Source organism: Oreochromis aureus, linkage group 15 (assembly GCF_013358895.1).
Source record: "Oreochromis aureus strain Israel breed Guangdong linkage group 15, ZZ_aureus, whole genome shotgun sequence".
Classification (NCBI taxonomy): domain Eukaryota; kingdom Metazoa; phylum Chordata; class Actinopteri; order Cichliformes; family Cichlidae; genus Oreochromis; species Oreochromis aureus.
Genome location: NC_052956.1, coordinates 35,363,183 through 35,385,046, shown reverse-complemented (window position 1 = coordinate 35,385,046; position 21,864 = coordinate 35,363,183). Strand labels below are relative to the sequence as shown.

Below are 21,864 nucleotides of genomic sequence, written 5' to 3'. Positions count from 1 at the left end.
CGATTGCCTTTACTGCAGTTAAGAACTAAGTAAGAACGAAGCCATCTGCATGTGTGGCAGGGACTTGCTCTTTGCTGTCTTACTAGATGTAGATTTGGTAATGGTAATGGATTTATGTAACTAATGAAGAGCTTAGCTTTGTGCATTTTTATATGATCATCTGAAAGACTCGAGGGTCGACAGGAGAGAAAAATTCCAATGACTGTGTGCAGCTGATCTTTCAGGAAATTAATATGTAAGTGTTGTGCACAAACTCTTAATTCTGTATTTTTCCCGACTCTGTCCTCTCTTCCCCGAGCAGCTGTTGAATGTTTAGGAGGACAGTCTCTTGCCAGGCGTCTCCACAATGCTGTATACTTTAGCAGGAGGAGGCACCCTGTGCGGCGTGGCCGCCCTTGTGCTTCTCATAGTTTCTACAGCGACGGACTTCTGGATGCAGTATCGATACTCTGGTAGCTCGGCCAATCAGGGGCTTTGGAGATTCTGCATCAACCACAAATGCCACGCCCACACCATCACTGTAGGTGAGTGGTCCACCTCAGAAGTGGCATTTGGGCAAAACAAAGATTTTTTGTAGCAAAATCATACATTTAACTGTAACAAAAGTACTTGAATGTAGAGAGTAGAAAAATTAGTCCAGCATTTAAAGCTAAAGCAAGTGCACATGGTTTATATGTAGGCTTAAGACTGCAGTACCTCAGTTATTCAAAAGATAATTTGTTTAGCATGTTTAAAGGGCTACATACTGAACTTAGAGGATATTGTGCCAGCATCGACCCAATATCAATATCAGCATTGGTGGTGATACTGTCCACCTACCTCTACACTGCAACTGTGTGCTTTCTCTAGAAGTTAACTGGCTACATTTCTTATTTACAGTTAAATATTTTAAGCAGATGATTCTTAAGTGTTTTACACAAATCATCAAAATCATGGCAGGTTTTGTGACTTCTTGGTGAAGCAACATGAGCTGCACAATCAGTGCAAATGTAAGTATGTGTAAGTGTATATTCAGCATGTGGACATGGTTCTGACCTTTTTGTTTCCAGCCTTCTGGGATGCCACACGGGCCTTCATGCTGCTGTCAGTGCTGAGCTGTTTTGCTGGCGTGGTGCTTGGACTGAGCGCCTTCACTAACGGCACCAAGAACAGGAGAGTGCGCACAGGTGGCATCGCCCTGGTCCTGTCAGGTAAACCAAGAGTGATCAGATCAGAAAATACAAATTTCAGTTCAGTTTTATTTATACTCAGCAATCACAACAACAGGCCACTAAAGGTGCTTTATATTGTAAAGACCCAACGACAATAGAAAGAAACCCCAACAATCAGTTGACCCCCTTTGAGCAAGCAATTAGCAACAGTGGGAACGAAAAACTTCCTTTTAACAGGACGAAACCTCCAGCAAAATCAGGGGGCGGCCATCTGTCGCGACCAGTTGGGGCAGCCTGGTGCCAGCCCTCTGTCTTGGATTTTATTTTTGGAACTCTTTCCATAATGGAAATTAATCCAGAAACAATTATACATTCAAGTCCTGAATGCAAACTAATTAACTAAATGTCTTGTGTTGATTTTTTTAATATTTTTTGGGGCAATATAGGGGTCATACATAGGGTTCAAAGAAATGTGAAGCGCTTCGTGTCTTCATGTTTTTTCCTGTCCCCTCTGTTCTCAGGTTTTCTCGCTCTGCTGGCTTTGGCAATTTACACCGGTGTGACTGTTACCTTCTTTGGCAAACGCTTCTTGGACTGGCGTTTTTCCTGGTCCTACATCATAGGCTGGGTTGCCATTATTTTGGCCTTTGCAGCAGGTTTGAATTGTATTTATTTCTTATTTAAGGAGTCATGTTTATTGTGAGTTGAATTACAGGGATTAGAGAGGCAACATGCATTTTTAGTATTTTAATAAAACCAGAGCCTCAGTATAGGCTTTTGTCAAATATAGAACTTGATGATAAAATGACAAAAAGGCATCACCTGGACACATTTAGATGGACTAAGCTGCTTGTTGGCATTTCTTACCTTAGTAACAATTACTCATGGCTACTCTGTCCTTCTAATGAGCTTTCATTGTTTGACAGCCATCATTTTTGAGAAGGTATTTTAATCCTTATCTACATGTCATTTCCTTTTAGGTGTGTTCCAGCTCTGTGCCTACCAGCGGACCACTGCAGAACCCGCTCCCTCCAATAACCCAGAGAGCTGAACAGCATTAACGCACTGCTCCGCTTGCAGACTGTTGCTGCTTTCGAGTATCTAGGATGGAATAAATATAGATTCCTTTCTTTCTGGTTTCCCTGCAATACATATGTGACACCATATGTTAATACACCACTAATTTTAGAGCTGCTTTCACTTAAATGTAGATACATAAACTGTGACTGTTAATTATTGATTTAAAACCAATTAAAAACAATAGTATTCCAGTTAGTTTTTAAAACTTTAACCAGAAAATGAATGTCGTTTAACGGATTGTCCAGTAGATGGCGCTCTAATGCCACAAACAGAAGATATGTAAGCAGGATAAGGAGTCTTTTTCCTTAAGTTATGCAACTCAGGCTTTGAATCATCTATGAGGTTTCAGTAAGTCTTGATTCATCTGACTATTAATATTTACCAATTGTATAGATACAAGTCATCAACATATAAAGTAAGGATTAATTGTTGATACTGCTGGGAAAACCTTCATATCAGTATCAGCTAATACCGAGAGGCAATAATTATTGTAAAAAGTCTTTAGCGCACACTAAACACTCGACCATGCTCAGTCATGAATTACCTGCATACAAACACTAAAGAATCTGTGTTTTTCCCCATGACTTCCAGTTACAACTCGTACTCGATGTTCAATGCCCGTGTGCGTGCTAGTAAATCCCAAGGAGGCGGCCGTGGTTTTAGAAATTTCTCAGCAAACACTGACATGAATTGAAAATGGGTTTAAAAGGTGTGTAGTTATTTAGATTGGATAGTATCCAAGTTACCTGGGCCACTCCCAGACTTCATGTTTTCCATCCATTTACCACGTCCAATTTATCAGAATAAAACGGGAAAAAAAAAAAAAAAAAAAAAAAAAAAAAAGATCACAGGATATTATTTACTTTGAAACATTTGATTTATTTTGAACAATAGCAAAGTCATCTCACAGAGACTACTTTGAATTACACAGAATGCAAATAAATATATGGGACAATAATAGAATTAAGGGCATTAACAAATGATACAAAATTATTTACAACACTTGTAATAGTGCAAAACCTCACAACTACTACCCTCCTCACTGAATTAAAGGAGTTTTTTTGAGGACAGTACTTGTGTGTGTGCTGCCCCCAGGTGGGGGGTTGTAAGAACTGACAGTACTGTATGTGGCATTATGAGAATAACCTTAACTGAACATCACAAAAGGACTCTGAGAGCTCCCATAAAGGTGATGCTAAATCACTGAGATGGATATGCATTGTTAGTTTAAACAGGTCGTACAAAGGGGCGGAGGGGGGAACAAAAAAACAAACAAAAACAAAACAGAAAAATAGTTTTATCAATTGGTGAAGTTGAGCGAACTCAATGAAACAGTGTTCTTTCTTAAAGGAACACTGGAGGAACCAGAGGATGTGAACCCCACCATGAGAACAAGACTTTGAAATGACAGGAAAAGTTGACAACCTAAAACCACATGGCAGGTAGTGGCCCACCACCCCTGAGTGAAATCTTTTTTGTTGTTTAAAAATAAGGTCTAAGCACCTTTAGTTACCACAGAACACCAGTTTTGCCATTTCTTCTTAATCCAAACAGCGTCTTGGATTGTGACAGGCACACCACAAGTTTTTAAAGTGCGCTTGCTCCCTCGAGACGATTCTTTCACTCAGTTTCTAACCCACGAATATCAAGTTCCATTTAAAAAACAAAACAAAACAAACAAACTGCTCACAGAAATTACATTTTGTCATGCAAAACAATTCATTGCATATTGAAATTTCTTTTTGGGACCACTTGTTTTACTTTTGATAATCTCGGACCTTGCAGCAAGTGTGGTTATTTAGAAAAAAAATAATAAAAATCCTCTTCAGGTGACAAAGAGTACACAGAATCAGTCAAGTGCCCATTTTTCCCCAGACACATACATTAGAAATATGTTATTGGTGCTACTTTAAATAACCTGAAGAAATGCCACCTTGGTCCCCAAGAGGCCTGTCATAGAGAGAGGTTTGCAGTTGACATCAAAAAGACAGGTTTGATTGCTACTCTTGAAGACCAAAGTCAGAAAAGCTGTACACAATAACATTTCTTTAGCCAATACAGCTTCCTAATATTCTCGTGTATTTTGTGCATTGTTGATGCATTCATCCAGTAGAGACTGGGAAGAAAATAACCTCTGAGCAATGATCATTAAACAGGTTTAAATCATGCCAAACTCGAGGAAAAGTAATACTGCAATCATTTCTGCCTGGACACAGAGAGAAAGAGAGAAAGGTGAAGACCATCAGGAAAGTATCGAGCCTCTGCGGGCTGATCTGAATTTTGGATCTTAGCCATCATCATTTCAACCCACCGCTGATTCGAAATATAAGAACCATTTGAAGAAAAGTACCCGAAAGTGACTGGATTTAAAAGGTGGATAGACACCACTGCTGATAGAGGGCTAAATAACAGACAAAAACATCATTCCATCATCCGTGCACTCATGCAAAAGACGTGGACAGTGTGGATCTTTGGCTATGCATAGCACTACGTCTCGAGAGGTGAGGTGCAATCATCGGCACTACAGCAGGCTAATGCTTTAAACCGGTATAGCCCTGTTCAAGAATGCATGCTCAGGAAGAAGAGGACAACGTAAATTCACAGATGTGGAACAGTTGCTGCCAGAAGCGTGCCCATCAACTTGGCTAATGTGGCACCTCGCTAAGATAGAGCCGTTTGGCTTTGGTTCAAACAGACACTGCAACCAGGCAGTGCGTGTACACGTTTTTGGCTTGGCTCTACGTGACTGGGTCGCAGCATGTCCTTTTGTTTTGCTGTGTTGTTTACTGCACTTGGAGGAAATATAGCCCTTCAAGTCAACAAGTTGTGTCTGAAAAAAATTGCACATGTTGGCCACTCTTCCTTTGCGCAGGCCACAAAGTCTGAGTACGTTAAAGTTCCCCGGCTGGTATTGCTGGGAAGAGGCAGAAATTATCTTCCGATCATGAGTCAACCAATCTCTCCTTAAGTCGCTGATTGTTATGTGTCTTGTTGGTACCTGTGAAATGAAAGAGAAACAGTGTGTCAAGCTACACCTACTCCTGGAATTACATTTGTTTGCTTGGCTGCAATATTAACTTCGTCTTCCTTCGAGCAAACTCATGATCAAAATGTAGATGACTGAATTCCCAACACTCCTTGTGCAAACAGTTTGGAATTATTGATAAATGCAAAAACGGGAGTATTATTAAAGCTCCTGCCCTTCAAGTATATCAGCAACATGTTTCAGGGTTGAATGCAAATACTTTATACTGATTCAGGTACACTGGTCCCCTCAAAACAAAGAGTCAGTGGAAACAGCGCTTCTGACTGATCACCTATGATAAAACACCTCTATTCTAATGCAATGTACTAAGGTCTTCAGTCACGATCTGTACTTTTGCAAATTTCTACACATACAGACACACAACATCTGACTTAACAGGCAGTGGCCCAGGATAAGTCAGATTTTCCTAGATTATAATACACGTTTCCACCCTTTCTCCCCCTCGTCTACAGCATCGGAACCAAATGAGCAGGAAAAAACGATGCAAATTTTTTTCTTTATCATCTCCTTCTGTGTCAAGCTGCAACCCTCTTCTCTCTGTAAACATGCCAACACACAATATTTAAAAAAATAAATTAAAAATAAATAAGTCAATAGACATTTTACCCGCTCTGTAAGTTGAATTCAGACAGAGCGCCCAGGGACGTCAGCTGTTCCTCTAGGGCCACGATACGTAAACCGATGTAGCCTGAAGACAGCAGCAGCAGCAGAACCCTACAACATATAAGATAAGTCATAAGATTCACTGCCTGGGTGGCAAAGGATCAAATCCAGACCGTTCCACAGATTCAACCAACAGCTGCTCAAACAAAACAGACTAAATAGTTTGATGAAATGGTTCTAAAGCCAATTCCAAAGTCATGCTAGAGCTAATGTAGTTTTATAAAATATGTAATATTATTAAAAACAGACTGAAAATTTAGTTTCGTCACAATTGTCCCATTTAACAAACAAACAAACAAACAAACAAACAAACAAACAAACAAACAAACAAACCAAATAGTTGACGAATTACTTTTTGTTGGTATAGTCTACAAGATTATCTGCTTTAGAACCACTTTTTACTTTTTCGCCCCTCAGATTGAGAATTTGGGAGTGAAATGCAAGTTCCGATCAAGTCATAACAATAAAGACAGCTGGGGGAGAAGGATCTACTCACAAAATCAAGTAAATGAAGAGCAGAGTGTTGAGGTTGCTGGCCTCTCTCTGAACCACCAGGGACTTGGCTTTTTCAGTCACATTCCACACCCATGATCCACCTAAAACATAATATAATAATTTAACACCAATAACAACACCACGGTTTTAAAGTCAGTCGCAAGCATTTGTGATATCATAATTTCAGGCCTCGACATTCGATAATTATGCACAGTTTTGCATATCCTACCAGCATAGACAAAACTAATGCCGGTAACTAGTGTTAAATGGCCATGTGTTGGTTACCTGACAAAGACAGCTCCTCTGTAGATGAACTTTCACTCTGCTGCATATGCAGGTTCTTCAGAGAGGAACCATTTACATTAGGCACTGCCTCTGTAAGCAGAAGAAGCGGGGTGGGGGGTTAGACTTGTTTCTGATCGAGATGGTAGACGTGCAAAGTTCAAGGTCTGATAGGAGAATAGTAGATAATGCTATCAACACGTAGCACTGTCAGCTGAGGTCTTGCAGCATTTTCAAATTATCTTTTAAGAAACGCTACAAGTTACTAACAAGTAACAACAATAATGCATTAAAAAAAACAAAAAAAAAACCCAACCAAACAAAAAAACAAAAACAAAAAACAGCTCAACGCTCAGAGGTGGTGCTGAATTTTCACCTTTATGTGGTCTAAGCAGAGGGCGGTCCTCTTGTAAAGTCTGAGACTTGGAGCCATCGAATTGGTCGAAGCTATCGTCCAGACTGGACTGGCTGGAGTTCTGTCAGTAAGACGAACACAGAACAAAAATCATCAGTACAAAAAACAGAGCGTGAAAAAAAACAAACAAAAACCCCCCAAAAACAATCATGGTTTTAAAATGCAGAAAAGAGTTACTCACCACAAGTTTGTTCTTATCAAAGCTGTTTTCAGCTGAGGAGAAGAGAGGACTACTGTTTGCACTGACATCCTGAAACAGAGGCATAAAAAAAAACAAAAAAAAAAAAAAACACCTATTAAGTTGTCATTCATGGAATTTATATTCTTCATGCTCTGAAGAGGTTTATTTAAACTTGTAGATGCAACAGCATGGCTGTTTGCCACTCTAATGTCAGACTGAAGACATTGCAACACAGAGTACATTTTCTCAATCATGGCACAGCAAATAACTTCAAAGAATGGAAAAGCACATTCGTTGCAAGACTTCCAAGAAGCCAGCAGTGACACAGTATAGTTTTACAATATTGTGATCCATTACAGAAATTTAGATTTCTTTTGTGACCTCAGCCACTCACCTCTAGCTGAGGACAGACTGAACGCAGCAGCTGAAAACACGACTCTCTATTCCGCAGAGCCACAAAGACGTACTGCACAATGGGAGGGAATATAAAGAAAACAAAATGAGCATTAGCCATCTGCCCTACAAGACAAAGCTCCATCATAAAAGGTCACCCAGCCACAGACTACATTACACGAAAAATCACATTTCAAAGCTTACGTTTGACTTTGACCGTGCAGTCTCAATAAGTGTTAACTAAAGATTGTGTGAGGATAAAGGTGAGAAACTGACCTTATCTCCCTCAATGGTGCGAATTGACAAGGCGTTGGGTACCAGCAAAGCTGTATTCTGCTTCTTCACCTTTTTAATGCAGGAAACTGGAACCACTACCTGCAAAAACACACACAAAGAAAAGGTCAGACTTGCGTCAGTCGAATCCCACAACGAGCTAAAAAGAATGATGGGCGAGGTCTGAGCTGATAACTACCTTAGTGTCCTTAAGCAAAACAGAAGAAAAGAAACAGGCATGCGTGTCAGTGATGTATAGCCGACCATGGTAGGGCACTTCCTTCTGCAGGGCGCAGATGTACGCTGGGAGAGGAGGGCAGGACCGTTCAGTTTTACACAGCTTGTTCTTTTTTTCTTTTAAATTTAGATTCTCCATTTAATCCATTTTTTTTAAAACTTACCATGAATCAAGTCTTCACTCTCTGGAATGTCTGGAAACAACTTGTGAAAAGTCTTGTTGTGCTTTTTGAAACTCTGAAATAATAAAATTGGATTGTTACTTGATTAAAGTTAAATACTTTCTTCATCAGTTTGCTTTTAAACCTGAGGTGGACTTACACTTTGAGAGCCAGTGCCCTCGGTCTTCTCAAAGCCTTTGCTGTCGACATCAAAAGTTTGCGCCCTGAGGAAAACAAAGAGTGATTAACACCATGATTAAAAAGGAAATGACATTTTACCCGCATGAACCATATGACCTGACTTTTTCCTGGATTACAAGTCTGATAGATCCTGCGTCAAATGAGCAGGACAAATATGCAAAACTCTCTCTACCATGTTTTCATTTCTTGAATTGCAGTCCGTCTTTGACTGCCACACACAAACACACAGTGCTACGTAGCAAGGAAGCAGTGATGGAGTTATAAAGAAAGTAAAGCTGACGACAACTACTTTCTTTAAATGTAAAACTACTTTGTTAGGAAACCTGTTCAACAACCTTAAAAATGTGGACAAGTGATATTTTCACCTGCTCCCACGCACCCTTGGTATGTTTTCCACATGAACAGCACTCTGAAGCTCCTGTGACACCCACATATCTTCAAATTTGTCACATTCTTTTAATCTTTAGCTATGAGGTAAGGCAAGGACTGAGATTTAACACTCCAGTTAAACTACTAAAACACTTATTCATAGCGTAATCTATGAACGGGTAGAGCTTCTAATATGGTTAAAAAAAAAAAAAAAAAAAAAAAAAAATCAACATTTGAATATCTTTGAATCTCTTGTTCACTATGCCCACACAACTAGACAAAAGAAATAATCAAGACTGAATCATCAGGAATCAAACTCATCTCCACGCTCATGCATTTGAATCATGTGAGAAAGCAGCCTACATGGGGTGTGTGGTCATGTGTGCATGATGCCCGAGGTGGGTCAGGTCTTGTGATACGTGTTCAAAATGAATCCACATAACATCAGCTGTGCAACTGTAAGCACCTCCAGACAGTCAAATACTGTTTATTTAATGTGGAGTTTTATTTTTTCACCCATTTAAAATGTTCATCTGTTTATTAAAACAAATGTGAGATTAAAACAAGTTCTTGCTCTACCAGATTTAACTGATCTGAATAACAGAGTATACACAAAAGTGGCTCTTTGGGAAAGTTTTAATTTAACACATTAAGCCACAGTATTAAATTAAGGAGAAATAGACATTTTGTTTGTTTTTTTTAATAGTAAAGTAAATTTAAAGGTTCAAGTTTAATCTTCTACCCCTCCATGGTGGTGTATAGAGACAATAACAAAACGAGTCACTTTCCAAACATTTGTGTCAGGCTGTTATTAACCGTCACAGAATCCAGGATTTTGGCTTTTGTGTAATTAGAACTGTGTCCCCATGAAACCTACCTGACAGGTGCTTGTCTGGTCAGGGTTTTGTGCTGTTGCTGGACCTCGAGCTGGGCCGCCTCTAAACTCAAAGCTTTCCTCGTCTCCACCTTCTTGATGCTGCCATTGCTTAAGGTGCTCCTGCTTTTCCTTACTTTGGCTGGCAGCCCGCCACTGCTGCTCTCTACTGGGTAGCTGCAACAAATTAAGGGGGGGGGAAAGGGAAAAAATTACAAAATGAGCCACTTTAGGTTTTAGAAAGACTTTCACATGTACGCAAACGATTTAGAAAGTCTCCAAGTAGACAATGACCTTTCACAGTGCAAGTACAAGTGACTCTGCTTTTGTTGGACACAAAAAATAAGTCAGAGCATCCACTGATAGCACCTCGACATGCATTCAAAAATAGTTGGACCAGTCTACCGGAGCCATTTAAAAAAAAAAAAAAAAAAAAAAAAAGAACATCTTACCACAGGATGGCAAATGAGAAAACCACTAAAAGCCAGAATGGAAAACAAAAATCAAAAATCTACCATCAAAACACAGGTCACTGCCAAGATGATAAGATTACATGTTTTGGCTCTACATCAACTTCGAGTGTTTTAAGCCTCTCTTTAAAAAACAAAACAAAAAAAACAACCAAAAACCAAATCACTTATCCCTTTCCACTGAAGTCAGCTGTAATGCACAGATGTATCTGACATCTATGCCACATGTCAGATACATCGATGCCCATCTTTGTGATGTGCTGGCACCGGTTACCCGATCCAAAAGAAAAGGTTTTATTGATAACATTACGTCAGAGCTCAGTTGACCAGAAGCACCTGACTGCTTTACGATCTGATCGACGTATGTTCATGCTCTCAACCTGACAAGCCTCTGCAAATATACCATTTCAATAAAGAGTCTTGTAAAAAAGATTAGAAGACTCACTATAGTCCATATGCTCTGTAAGAGACCATGGCCTGTCCTTGACAAGGAACTAACAAAAAGGATTCACAGGATAAGACAGTGGAATGATTACAACATCCTGAAATCCCTGAAACACATAGCCCACATTATACAAGACGGTGTAAAGCCTGCATTTCTTGTTCAAAGAAAACAACACCACACAAACTAACTTTGAACTTCCACTTACCTGCTAAATTTAAATCGCTTTGATGAACGAAAAGTCATATACCTACTGACAGTAGGCATTTCCTATCCTAATAAAAAAAAATTATAAATAAAAATTTTTTTTTTTGCTTTTTCTAAAAAGCCTGCGCACAGGCCTCAAGACAGAAAAGTTACCCAAGATCTAAACAAATATTAAGACTCCCCCTGCCAGAAAGATCTTTAAAATCCTCTTGATATTATGCACGTAGTTCCAGTTAAGTTGTTGTACATAAAGCCTTGTTACCACATCCTTCTACAGGGGAAAAAAGAAAACAAAAAAAACCACCCTGTTGCTCACTTGCTGTATGAATGTGCTAGCAAAGAGGAAGCTGTTTCTATATGAGAATGGTGTGACACTCCGTAGTGTGTGACGTCAAACCCAACCACACCCCCAGAACAAAACAAATACAGGCAAGAGCACACAGTCCCTCCTCTTTCTCATGTATAGACACACACACACACACACACACACACACACACACACACACACACACACACACACACACACACACACACACACACACACACACACACACACACACACACACACACACACACACACACACACACACACACACACACACACACACACACACACAGGCATGTCATTGCCTGTGCTGTCTTCCTATGTTAACTCAAACAGGTTCTATTCCACAAAATCCACAGATCAAAAGCATCAAACTCAAAATCTGACAAGGAAAAAGATCAGCCAATTATTAACAGCCATGTGTATGACAGTTAAGGTGAAATTCTTGTGAAGTGAAAACAGGGTTAGCGGTGCATTATCCATTTCCCCCTTCAGTCAGTGAATCTAACCACAGAGCAAAAAAACAAACCAAAAAACAAAAGTTTAAATTTTCTGTTCTAAATAAGGTAATCACCCAACTGTACCGACAGTATACCATGTTGACTTCTCTAACAGTGTCAGTCATTTCTGTTCTGTAATGATTTCTTTTCAGCATGACCTTTTAGTAGGACAAAGGTGAAGAAACAAAGAACATAAATGCAACTGCGGTTACCTGCCCTGTTATTTGGAAAGTATTCCGCTCTGTTATGCAGCGCAATACAATTAAGCAAGAGTGGATAACATTTCAGCATCTATGTGAATGTCCAGTTTTTAACCATTTATGTAAAACCAATTTTCAGTTATTTGTAGTTGCACAAACTTTATTTTTATTGCATATTTAAAACTATATAAACCTCTTTGACATTTAACAAAGATTTGGAAACTGTGGGCAAGTAAGTTAATGTGGCTGTTACTTGAAAACGGGTACGTGCTGTCACAACAATTTCACAATTGGGCCTGAATTGCTGGTCGGGTATTCAAATATGCTCACCTGACCCTTTCCTACTTGGCAGAGGTTAAAGCGACAAAGCAATATAGGCACTGTTGAAATACTACTAGCTTGTTTGACATTCTCACCCACTTCCTCTATTTAGATCTAAGCAAAACCAATAAGGTTAAAGCAGTTTCCTCCAAGTCAGGAAGCCACAAACACCCCTACATTTCAACAGTGCAGCCTATCTGAAAATTAAGCTCCTCTGTGATATTTTCATTGTTCAGCCTTTGCGTTAGTTAACATATCTTCCGAAAGCACTGATAACGTCAACGTGCTGGCAAATTAAGAGAGTAATTAAAAAATAATCATCTAAAAATAAAAATATTTCATGTTTGCATGACATAAGTTTTATCTCAAGATTATCAATGAGGCCTCAATAGAAGAAACTTGCTCAATGGTGTATAAAAACGTCAAGGCCAACGCAATCAAGGCTAGTGAGTCAGTACCCAGTGTTTAAAAAAAAAAAAAGTAATGAAATGAGCAATGTGGGGAAGAAATGATGAAACACCCATGTCCTGCACAGGCTGCAACAGAGGCATTTCTAAATTTCAAAGGCGGTGGTGTTCAGTTATGTGTATGTGTTGAATTAATTAGACTAAGGTGCTGACATCTGACCTACTTTCTTGTTCAAGTAACGAATTACGACTTCTCAGGCCAGTTTTAGTATCACTCGTGATATTTCACTGTCAAAGATATCTTAAAAAAAAAAAAAAAAAACAACAGATTTAAAAAAGACAAAGTTATGGAGGTATGTTATTCATTAGAACTCACTGTAGAGTACAATACGTGAAAGAAAAGATTCTGTACAAAGAGAAATGTGATATACCTCATCATAGAACAAAGACTGCCGACAGATATCTTTCTTTATCTGCATTTTTTTCTCTACTCCCATCTTTAACCAGACAAAGAGCCCACATTAGAGGTCTCAGTGGTTCCTAGCTGACAAATCTGAATCCACTGACAAAACAAAGAAGTTAAAAACTGCTTTGGGAAAGTGGATCGTCGAAAAATAATATAGAGTATGACAACGATCTCTGCAATTTGACACAAAAAGAAAGTTGCGTATGGCTAGAACAAGTTCTGCTTTACCTAACAGTCTGAACATGACTGTCTGAGATCAGTAAGCAGACTCGATTGTTCGTCTTACCTTTTCACATCTTCTGAGTAATGAGAATCCACAGGACCCGGCTGGTTCAACAAGACTTTTGGTCTTTCCATGACCAACTAAATTTTCCCTTCTAGTCTTCCACAGTCCCGGAAACGTTGTAGACACCTCTGACCAAGACAGGCAACTATAACAATGGCAATACCTTTTGAACTTGGACCTAGGTGAGTTAGGAGCCAAATCAGAAGCTAGGGACTAAAGGTCTTTTTAATGGCTTAAAGCGCGTGCTAGTTCAACACGAAGACAAAAACACCAGACCCAGAAACACGCAGCAGGACAGGAGATGGGAAACAGCAGAGTGAACACAGTAAACTAAAAAAAAAAGTTCATTTGATTTCAAACCCCCAAATCTCCTCCTTCCTTTCTAATGCAGCCTTAGTATGTGTTGTCAGGGAAACAAGTAACAGTGGGAGGTAGTTGATAAAAATGTGGGGGCCGAGGGAAACAGTGCCGGGTTATTCTTAGTTTGGATAGGCAAACATCAAAATTCAATAGCCTGTTCTCAATAACAATGGGGCCGTGACTTTAGAAGCAGCCAACAATGTGACCTGCATGCATGACAATAGCCAACCCAGCCTTTGCAGACGATGTGAACAGGGCCATCAATGTAAGGACATTTGTGTTGAAAGTGGGGGGGTGGGGGTCCTTCAAAAGCTGCTTACTAACACACAAATTTAAAAAACTAATTTAAAAAAAAAAAAAAAAAAAAAAAAAGGTGGAGTGCTGTAAATGTAGTGGAGCCTGGTTACATCCGCGTATCTCAGCCTAGGGTGTTTATTCATCGATAGACTATTTCTATACCTATGACATCAACATCACTGAGAAAGATAACGTCCAACTGGGCATGTGACTTCAGGCCTAATTTAGTCACAATTTAAAAAAAAAAAAAAAGGAAAAAAAGGAAATAAAAGGAAACCACTCCTTCCTTTCTAAATATTGGTTGCAACATTTTCAATAGGAGCTTCTCGGAGCAGAGCTATAGGATGACACATTCTAGAACAGCATGCATTTACCTCATGGAGGCAATTATGCTCCTACTTTACAGTGCCAGTAATTCCCATTTCGTAATGACTTCTCTTCAGTGTCACCTGGGCAAATGGGCAAAGGTGAGAGGAAAAAAAACAAATGTAAACCCAGCGTGATGCCTACCTTATTATATGTATCTTGAAGAATTACCTCTGTTTTTTTTTTTTGCTTGGGAATACATTTATAATGGTAAATTTCAACAATAATTCAGCATCTTTTTGAATGCTTAGTTCTTAACAATTTATGTAAGGCCCATCTTTTCCTGTTAGTTGGGCTTGTAGATACATTTTCTGAACTTCAACCTGTTTACCAGTATGAGAAGAAAAAAAAAAAAAAAAAAAAAAAAAAAAAAAAAGGGCTACTTTTAGCTGCTCCATCATTAACCACAGCAGGTAGATCATGTCTGATCTGGCAGATTTTTATGCTGGATGACCTTCTTGATGCCACCCCAAAGTGTTTTGTGTCTCATCACAGGATCAAGATGGGTATTTTCTGCTTATAAGCCACTAATTATGTAAGAATATTTTTGAAAAGCCGATAAATTTCAATTCCTTAGTAATATTCTTAAGAGTTAATGTCCTTATTACTTTATCAACTGTCCCTTTTATATCAAAATGACAGAGGGTTGACTAAACATGCCCTGGATATACACAGTACAAAGGCGTTCCACTGACGTTCAGCTGGTCAATGGGCCACCGTTTTCCCCCTTAACCTGCTTTTTAAAACTACTGCTACACTGTAGAACACACAACAAACCCCTTACACAACAACATTAATCAAGTTACTTAAAAGTTACAAAGCCAACACCTACACCCCCACAACAGGAGATCTGGTTGTTAATCCCCTGATGTCTCAATTTGTCCCAGTGACAAGAAGGAAAAGGAAAAGCCACTTTTATTACCTGGTCTGTTAGAAATTTACTGAACATGATGACAATAGAAGCATGTTTGCATCATAACAATATTAAGAGAACCAAAAATCTAAAGTTGCGCCACTTTACTGCATTGTTCAGCCTAGGTTTCAGCAAAAGATCACCTTTTACACTGTAAGGTGGTGAACTGCCATTTATTCTCTCGTCTGTGAAAGAAATGCTTTTCAGTATAAGAGTCATACAAATGTGATTACCAGTGAATTCTAGTGTGGTGAAGACCAATTTCTCCAGTGCAGGACATTCCAGTCATTAAAAGTACTCCTTGGGGTATACACTGCTTTCATTCACTACCCTGAGATGATCCCGAGAGTTTAGCTTCAGACGTCAAGCCAGTGTCAGCTGGTCTGCAGTGAGAGTTGCCTTAAGACAAAATTGCTTTAGTACAGAATGCATTTCCATAACCAACACTGAGCCCAAAGTTCACATGTGAGGCTTGGGGAAGCATTACATGTGTGAATCTCTCAAAGATCAGAATAATTGAGAATACTGAGAATAATTAGAAACACAAAGTGTAAGAGCACCATCTTCTGGAGACCCATGGATCTGTTTTTTTATATATAAATGTGACCACCTCTTTCGCCAGCAACCAACAGAACAAGTTCAATAAAAGCACAAGAGATTATTGCAACTGTGTTCGGTGAACCATGTCATTTGACAGCCATAATCTTTTATAATCCACCAAAAGCTAGTATGCAACAAACAAATTCATCTCAACTACTTTATGACAACGTAGTTAAATTTTTAACTAAAAAGGGAACAAAAAACGAAAAAAAACAACCTTAAGACATAATGTCAAAGATGACCTTAATAATATCGTTGGATGGACTAAAAAAAAATTAATGCGTCTGCTTGCATGTCTGTGAGCGTCAGTAGAGTACCCAGGAAGGGCAGGGAAACAAGCCAGTGGCCATGGCAAAGTTTCAGACTCTGTGGCACCCTGCCAGGACTCAGTCTGTTGAAAAAGTGTGTGCGTGTGCGTGCATGCGTGCGTAAACTAGAACAGAGAGCATTACAGGATAAATGTGTGTTTCTCAGTGGGGAATCACGTGGCCCTGTGCACACAGCATCTCTCCCCACTTCCTCCTGTGCAAACCAGGCAAAGACAGAGAGGTTCTTTCTTCAAGGCAACAGAGTGCTCACAGTGTCCCGGCAGGTGAGCAGAGAGAATGTGTTGGGGGGGGCTTTGTTTTTTTTTTAGTCCCACTCAACATTACGATTACAATAAGTGCAAATATATGAAGGACTGCAATAAATTCATTTAGACGTCACACTGCACAAACCCGACCCTTTTCTACATTTCGTTTCAGACACACATCACATTATCTGACCGCATCTGGAAGTTTTACAAATCTTCTCCCAAACTTTCCTAAGCTAGCTTTCTGTGTGACTATCACGGTGTGTCTGAATAAAGTCATAGGAAACATTCATGTAAAACTTGTTTTCGTGTGAAGGATAGAATCCATTTCACTGCAGAACAAGAAGTGTAGTTGAGTGAAAACTTTCCCCACACATCCACTTCACTTGTGTGGGATGTTAATTTATGCTGATGGTTGCACAAGGACATGTTCCGTTTTAAAAAATTTTTAAGCCACCTAGCCGGATCTAATGTTTGTCTAAAGGGCAGGTTGCTTTTGTGGCAGTCTTTGATGTAATTCACCTGTCTCGAGTTTCACACCCTGCTGTGGAACAGGCCACAACTCCACCAGCTTGGACTCTAGAGGTAAGACCTTGTTCTGCTCTGCAGCAGGTGGAGAGCTGCTGGTGACAGAGGATGCAGAAGAGGACTAACATCACCAATTGCAGTCTAAGACAGTGGCCAACAGAGTAATTATTGCATGTTTTGTAGTGAAAAACTGAACACAAACACATTAACTGGCTTGTTAGGCCCGACAAATGCAGTCTAATACTCTGGGAAAACAGTTCCTCCTACAGCTTCCAATGAGCAGCTTTCACCCTGTCGAAAAGATAAGGTAATCGTAAAAATCAAGGTTTAAATTCTTTATTGACTAGAGACAAGACATTTTGTCATTGAAGAACTACACAAGATGTTATTCTGCTGTTCAAAGTTGAGCAGAACGTGAACAGGCTTTAGCTCATGCATTCAGATAAGCCTGCATAAAGTCATCTCTCTAAAATTAGACTAACCAATGCAAAAACATTAGGTGAAATTCTCCAGGCCACTGTGAGCTCCAAAAAGGTTAAAAAAGCTAAGAAAAATATAGCCTCTCTCCTGGCTCTGTGACAAGGTGGAGCGATCATTAGCACTAGACTGACAGAAGCAACACGTAACTTCAAATGTGACCACCTAGTTGGCCTTCAACCTTTCATTTAGTGACAAACAGTCGTGCAAATGTGGTTTTCATCTTCTAACTTCAGGTTTCCCGATGCCTGCAGCATTATTTAGACCACAGTCTTCTCTGCCTACAGTGGCAAGGAAGGTCTGCACTGGGAGCATCCTTCTGGAGTCATAGCTGCCCCACCCAGACTATTCTAGGCTCCTATGCCCAGACATTGCAGCTAATCTGCACCAGGTTCTTCTACATTGGAACCAAAGACATATGACAGTATGCAAAACAACTACAACTTGCAATGAGCTCTGAAGCTTGTAATCTGTGTAAAGGCAGAGATTTCACTTAATTCCTGGCTTCAGTCACTTTAAAAAAAAAAAAAAAAAAAAAAGCAGCACATTTATTACATCTAACTGATACTTTCACCTTCATTCTGGAAATTAAGAATGCAGGGAATTGATTTACTCTGGCTCAATGTTGCAATCACAAGGCAAAAGTTTTGGTTTTTCTTGAAGCCTTACACTGCCATAAAAAAAAAAAAAAAATGTATGAGGTTTGGAAACATAATCATGGTACATGCCATACTGCACACACACAGTAGCTATCCTGATAACCGCCAGGACACTTCAGCTGGGTTGGCACTCGAGCAAATGGCCATGTAAGGGGAAGAACTTAAAGGCAGAGCTCAGAGGACGTGGAGTACTCACAATGAAATGCTGAAAGCGTTTATATAATACACCATGTACCACCTGTGGTCAACTCACAGGAGCTATAAATAGTTTTTTTCTGAGAAGACAGACTTGGACATACTACATGTGACAAGTGTGTTTGTGCGTTTCCCTGAGGGGTTAGAGGGAAACACACTATACTGTAGGCTCGTGGGTGACTGTGATGGTGGTAAACGTGCCTCTGCCCACTGAAAAGACTGGATTATCAGTGAGGATGACTAAAGAATCAATATGACGCCAATCTGACCCACATTGGTCAGCAGATGAAGTCATGATTTCTCAGAAATGGGCAAAGGTGAGATTAACTGCCTACCAGTTCTGGGCTATCTTAGTTTACACCACTCTCCATCTGGTAATACTGTTTATTTACGCTTACTGGAAAAGATTAAGGAGCTAATACTGCTCACACAAACATCACAAGGCTAAAATGGGTCCACTACAGTGTTCTTGAAATAAACGATGAAAGATAACAGTTTGAAATTAAACCACCCACCCAGCGTGTAAACTACACTTCACATATTAGTGTTAAGTTTTAAAGCACATATGTTTACTTCAGAGCACAATATTTCATACATCAGTGGCCAAGTAATTACATTTTACCACTGGAAAACACTTTTACCAAGACTAGCCAGGAAACATGAATGGGGTCAGATGCTCAGACTACCAGCCAAGTCAGTGGCTAAGCTAACAACATCCTTTAGGCTCTTATGCTTCAGTATATGCTAATGCACACAAACCAATACTATAAAAGATGCCAGCGACAGCAACTATTTACTGGTGCCTAGTGAGCTTTAGCTCTTACCCTTTAACAGCTTTAATTCAGTTTAAATATATATGAATGTATCGTTAGCATTAGTTCATTTAAATATCAGCAGATCTTCGGCCTAGCGAGTGCTACCATGTTAGCAGTAAATCCCCAGTAACTGGCATCACATCCATCTTAACCAAAATTGCTTCCATAAACTTATTTAACACTGTTCGGTTAAACAGCACGTCAGGATGAACTCAAAATATAAAATCTTATCGAACAAGCTGCTGTCAAATGGATAGTGTGCATCCACCCAGTACTGATGCACACCCGGCAAATAACGGTTCAGCTAGCCGCACCGCATTCATTCCGCTTACCTCTCTTTCATGAAGTGTTTTATTCTGACAATGGCCTTCTCGTCAATCTTCCTGAGGAAAGTTTTCAACCTCTCTCTTTTGTTTTCAAGCATCCTTCCCTCAGCCAGTGGTAGTCGATTCGTATAGAAACGACTCTCCACGCCAAACTCTACCGTTCTTGTTTGGCTTCTGCTTTTTTTTCTAGCCCCCTCTCTTCTTCCCCACTTCAGCCACGGCTGATTAAGATAATGAGCTTAAATCGGACCAAGTCGGAGGACCAATCACAGTGGTCAAACAATGTTGAAAAAGCGGTCATGTCAGCCCGGTTGTCCAATCAGAATGCGGTGGTTTGTCTTGCGTCGACCGCCCATTACCTTTTATGGAAATGGGCTCGTCCCTGTCTGGAGAGCAATATAAAAACGGGGACCTGTAACGTTGTTGTGCTGGCATGGCCTTCCCAATCAATAATTTACACGGTTTTAACATCTCACGTGCCATCAACAGAGGGGTGTATGCCCTGTGGTTTAACAACAGTGTTTCCTGGTTTAACAACAGTGTTTCCTGTGTCACAATACACTGAAGTTAATTTGAAAAAGCATCAGACAGTTGCCTATTACTTTTTTCATTTAAGAACTGAAAGCTCAAGTTTTGTTGTGCAATAATGAAACAGGCCACATCAGCTCATACTAAAACAAACAAACATAAGCTAGCAGGATCATCTACGTTTAAAATAAACAATAGCACTTTCAGAAAGAGCAGTTGTGTCACTGCAAGTCAACTAATTCCACTGGTGCTGGCATGCAGGGCACAGCAAAGCAAATTCACTTTAATATCACTATTTATGATGAGCTAGAACACAAATGAAACTTTGTGCCATCTTATTAAGGGAACTCCAGCAACTCAGAAGGTTATAATTCATCACTTGATGTCTTTTCTTGTGGTCCATGCCACTTCATTTTAGCCCAGCACTGCGAGCATGCAGTTTCACCTCCCCCACCTCACTGGAAAATGGCACCAACTGCAGCAACAAATGGCTTTTTATACACCTACTCAGCAGACCAAGGTCATAAGGCCAGAGTTTAGACTGTCAGCTAAGTCACATTGCAATCACAGTGGATGTCTATGTGTGCTACATGTGACTATGTATGTGTAGGAAAGAAAACAGAATATGTTACAGAGATGTCGCGTATCGAACTGACTCTGTTTGTGTCATAAGACATGATGAGCAACCTCGAGAAAGTTGTTTTAGGGTTTGACTTTCAGCCTCATTGTTGAGGCCCCGTGGGTCCATTCTGTCTAAAAATATGAAAAAGTTAGAACAATATTTTCTTAATTAGTTGTCACTGGGTTCTCAAGAGTTAAACTCTATTCATAGAGATCTTACACACACAAAACAGAACCATTATCTTATAGCATTTTTGAGAAATGTGGACGCAAATGCCGGAAGCCTTTTTTTGGATTCACTTGGCAGCTCAGGCGCTGCCACGCTACTGTGAACAGAGGACGCAGTGTACTGCCGCATGACACAGCAAACACACCACCTTCACAAAATCTGGCCCACACCAGCCAACCCCCGGTCTCCCCTTCCATCCACTCTCCCAGGAAACAACACAGATAGAGAGGAGGAAATCACGTTTTGGGGGGTTTATGTGCAGTGTAGGCAGTAACTGACGTTTCTCTGCTGGCTATTGAGTAAAATAAGATGGATTACAAAAGACCAAATAGGAAACCACCCAATGACCAAGGATTCAAAAAAATTCTAAAATCCCAGGGTCCCAGGGTATTTGTTAGCCTGGAAATATGCACAATATTTTTCTTCCTGACCTTAAATTCTTACTGAAAGGCAGTGTTTACAGCAGCTTGTTGGAATAACCACATAATAATTTCAATAATAATTTAAAAGTAAGTAGCATGTATTGGGAAATGTAACCTTTGACATAGCAGGGGAATTTCCTGAAAAATGAAAACTGCATAAAAAAAAAAATACACATACTGAAAAAAGAGAAAAAACAGAATAAAAGAAAAGTTTTTTTTCACCACAGTAAAGGCTTTTAGTCTTGTAAAACCACGCTTTTTTGCTATTGCTAACAGTGTGAGTCACATAGGCTAAAAAAGAAACGTCATCTCTTAAAAGCTGACGGGCTGAATGGGAACATTTAATGTGCGCCACTGCAAACATTTTAAAAATACTTCCGCTAGCATTCATTTACCGGCTGTCCTTTAGTTTCGTTTTTACTTCTGCATTATAGAATCTTATTTGCACGACTTTTGAATGCATGAAGTTACTGAAGTCTCAGTTTTACATGTAACAATGCGTGTACGTT

At 39.7% G+C, this 21,864-nt stretch overlaps 2 protein-coding genes across 2 annotated transcripts; one reads left to right on the top strand and one right to left on the bottom strand.

Moving 5' to 3' along the window:
- The first annotated feature begins 346 nt into the window (after positions 1-346).
- lim2.2 (lens intrinsic membrane protein 2.2) lies at positions 347-2,202 on the top strand. Its single transcript, XM_031759291.1, has 4 exons — positions 347-524; positions 1,050-1,190; positions 1,673-1,807; positions 2,132-2,202. Exons 1-4 carry the CDS (start codon positions 347-349, stop codon positions 2,200-2,202), a joined length of 525 nt encoding a protein of 174 aa, XP_031615151.1.
- Positions 2,203-4,038: 1,836 nt separating this feature from the next.
- Positions 4,039-19,757, bottom strand: si:zfos-943e10.1 (GRAM domain-containing protein 2B). The gene is made up of 13 exons (XM_031759304.2): positions 19,562-19,757; positions 9,825-9,998; positions 8,538-8,601; positions 8,381-8,453; positions 8,179-8,282; positions 7,983-8,081; positions 7,708-7,779; positions 7,314-7,382; positions 7,094-7,193; positions 6,721-6,810; positions 6,437-6,536; positions 5,884-5,991; positions 4,039-5,229 (listed from the first exon to the last, which is right to left on the bottom strand). The coding sequence occupies exons 1-13, from the start codon at positions 19,651-19,653 to the stop codon at positions 5,211-5,213; spliced, it is 1,164 nt and encodes a 387-aa protein (XP_031615164.1). The 5' UTR covers positions 19,654-19,757; the 3' UTR covers positions 4,039-5,210.
- Positions 19,758-21,864: the final 2,107 nt, after the last annotated feature.

Excerpts from the sequence above, each read along its gene's own strand:
- lim2.2 (XM_031759291.1), top strand. The coding sequence starts at position 347 with ATGCTGTATACTTTAGCAGGAGGAGGCACCCTGTGCGGCGTGGCCGCC. Across the intron at positions 525-1,049 it reads CGCCCACACCATCACTGTAG|CCTTCTGGGATGCCACACGG; the intron begins GTGAGTGGTCCA and ends TTTTGTTTCCAG. Across the intron at positions 1,191-1,672 it reads CATCGCCCTGGTCCTGTCAG|GTTTTCTCGCTCTGCTGGCT; the intron begins GTAAACCAAGAG and ends CTCTGTTCTCAG.
- si:zfos-943e10.1 (XM_031759304.2), bottom strand. The coding sequence starts at position 19,653 with ATGCTTGAAAACAAAAGAGAGAGGTTGAAAACTTTCCTCAGGAAGATT. Across the intron at positions 7,383-7,707 it reads CAGTCTGTCCTCAGCTAGAG|GATGTCAGTGCAAACAGTAG; the intron begins GTGAGTGGCTGA and ends CCTCTGTTTCAG. Across the intron at positions 7,194-7,313 it reads TTGATAAGAACAAACTTGTG|AACTCCAGCCAGTCCAGTCT; the intron begins GTGAGTAACTCT and ends TCTTACTGACAG.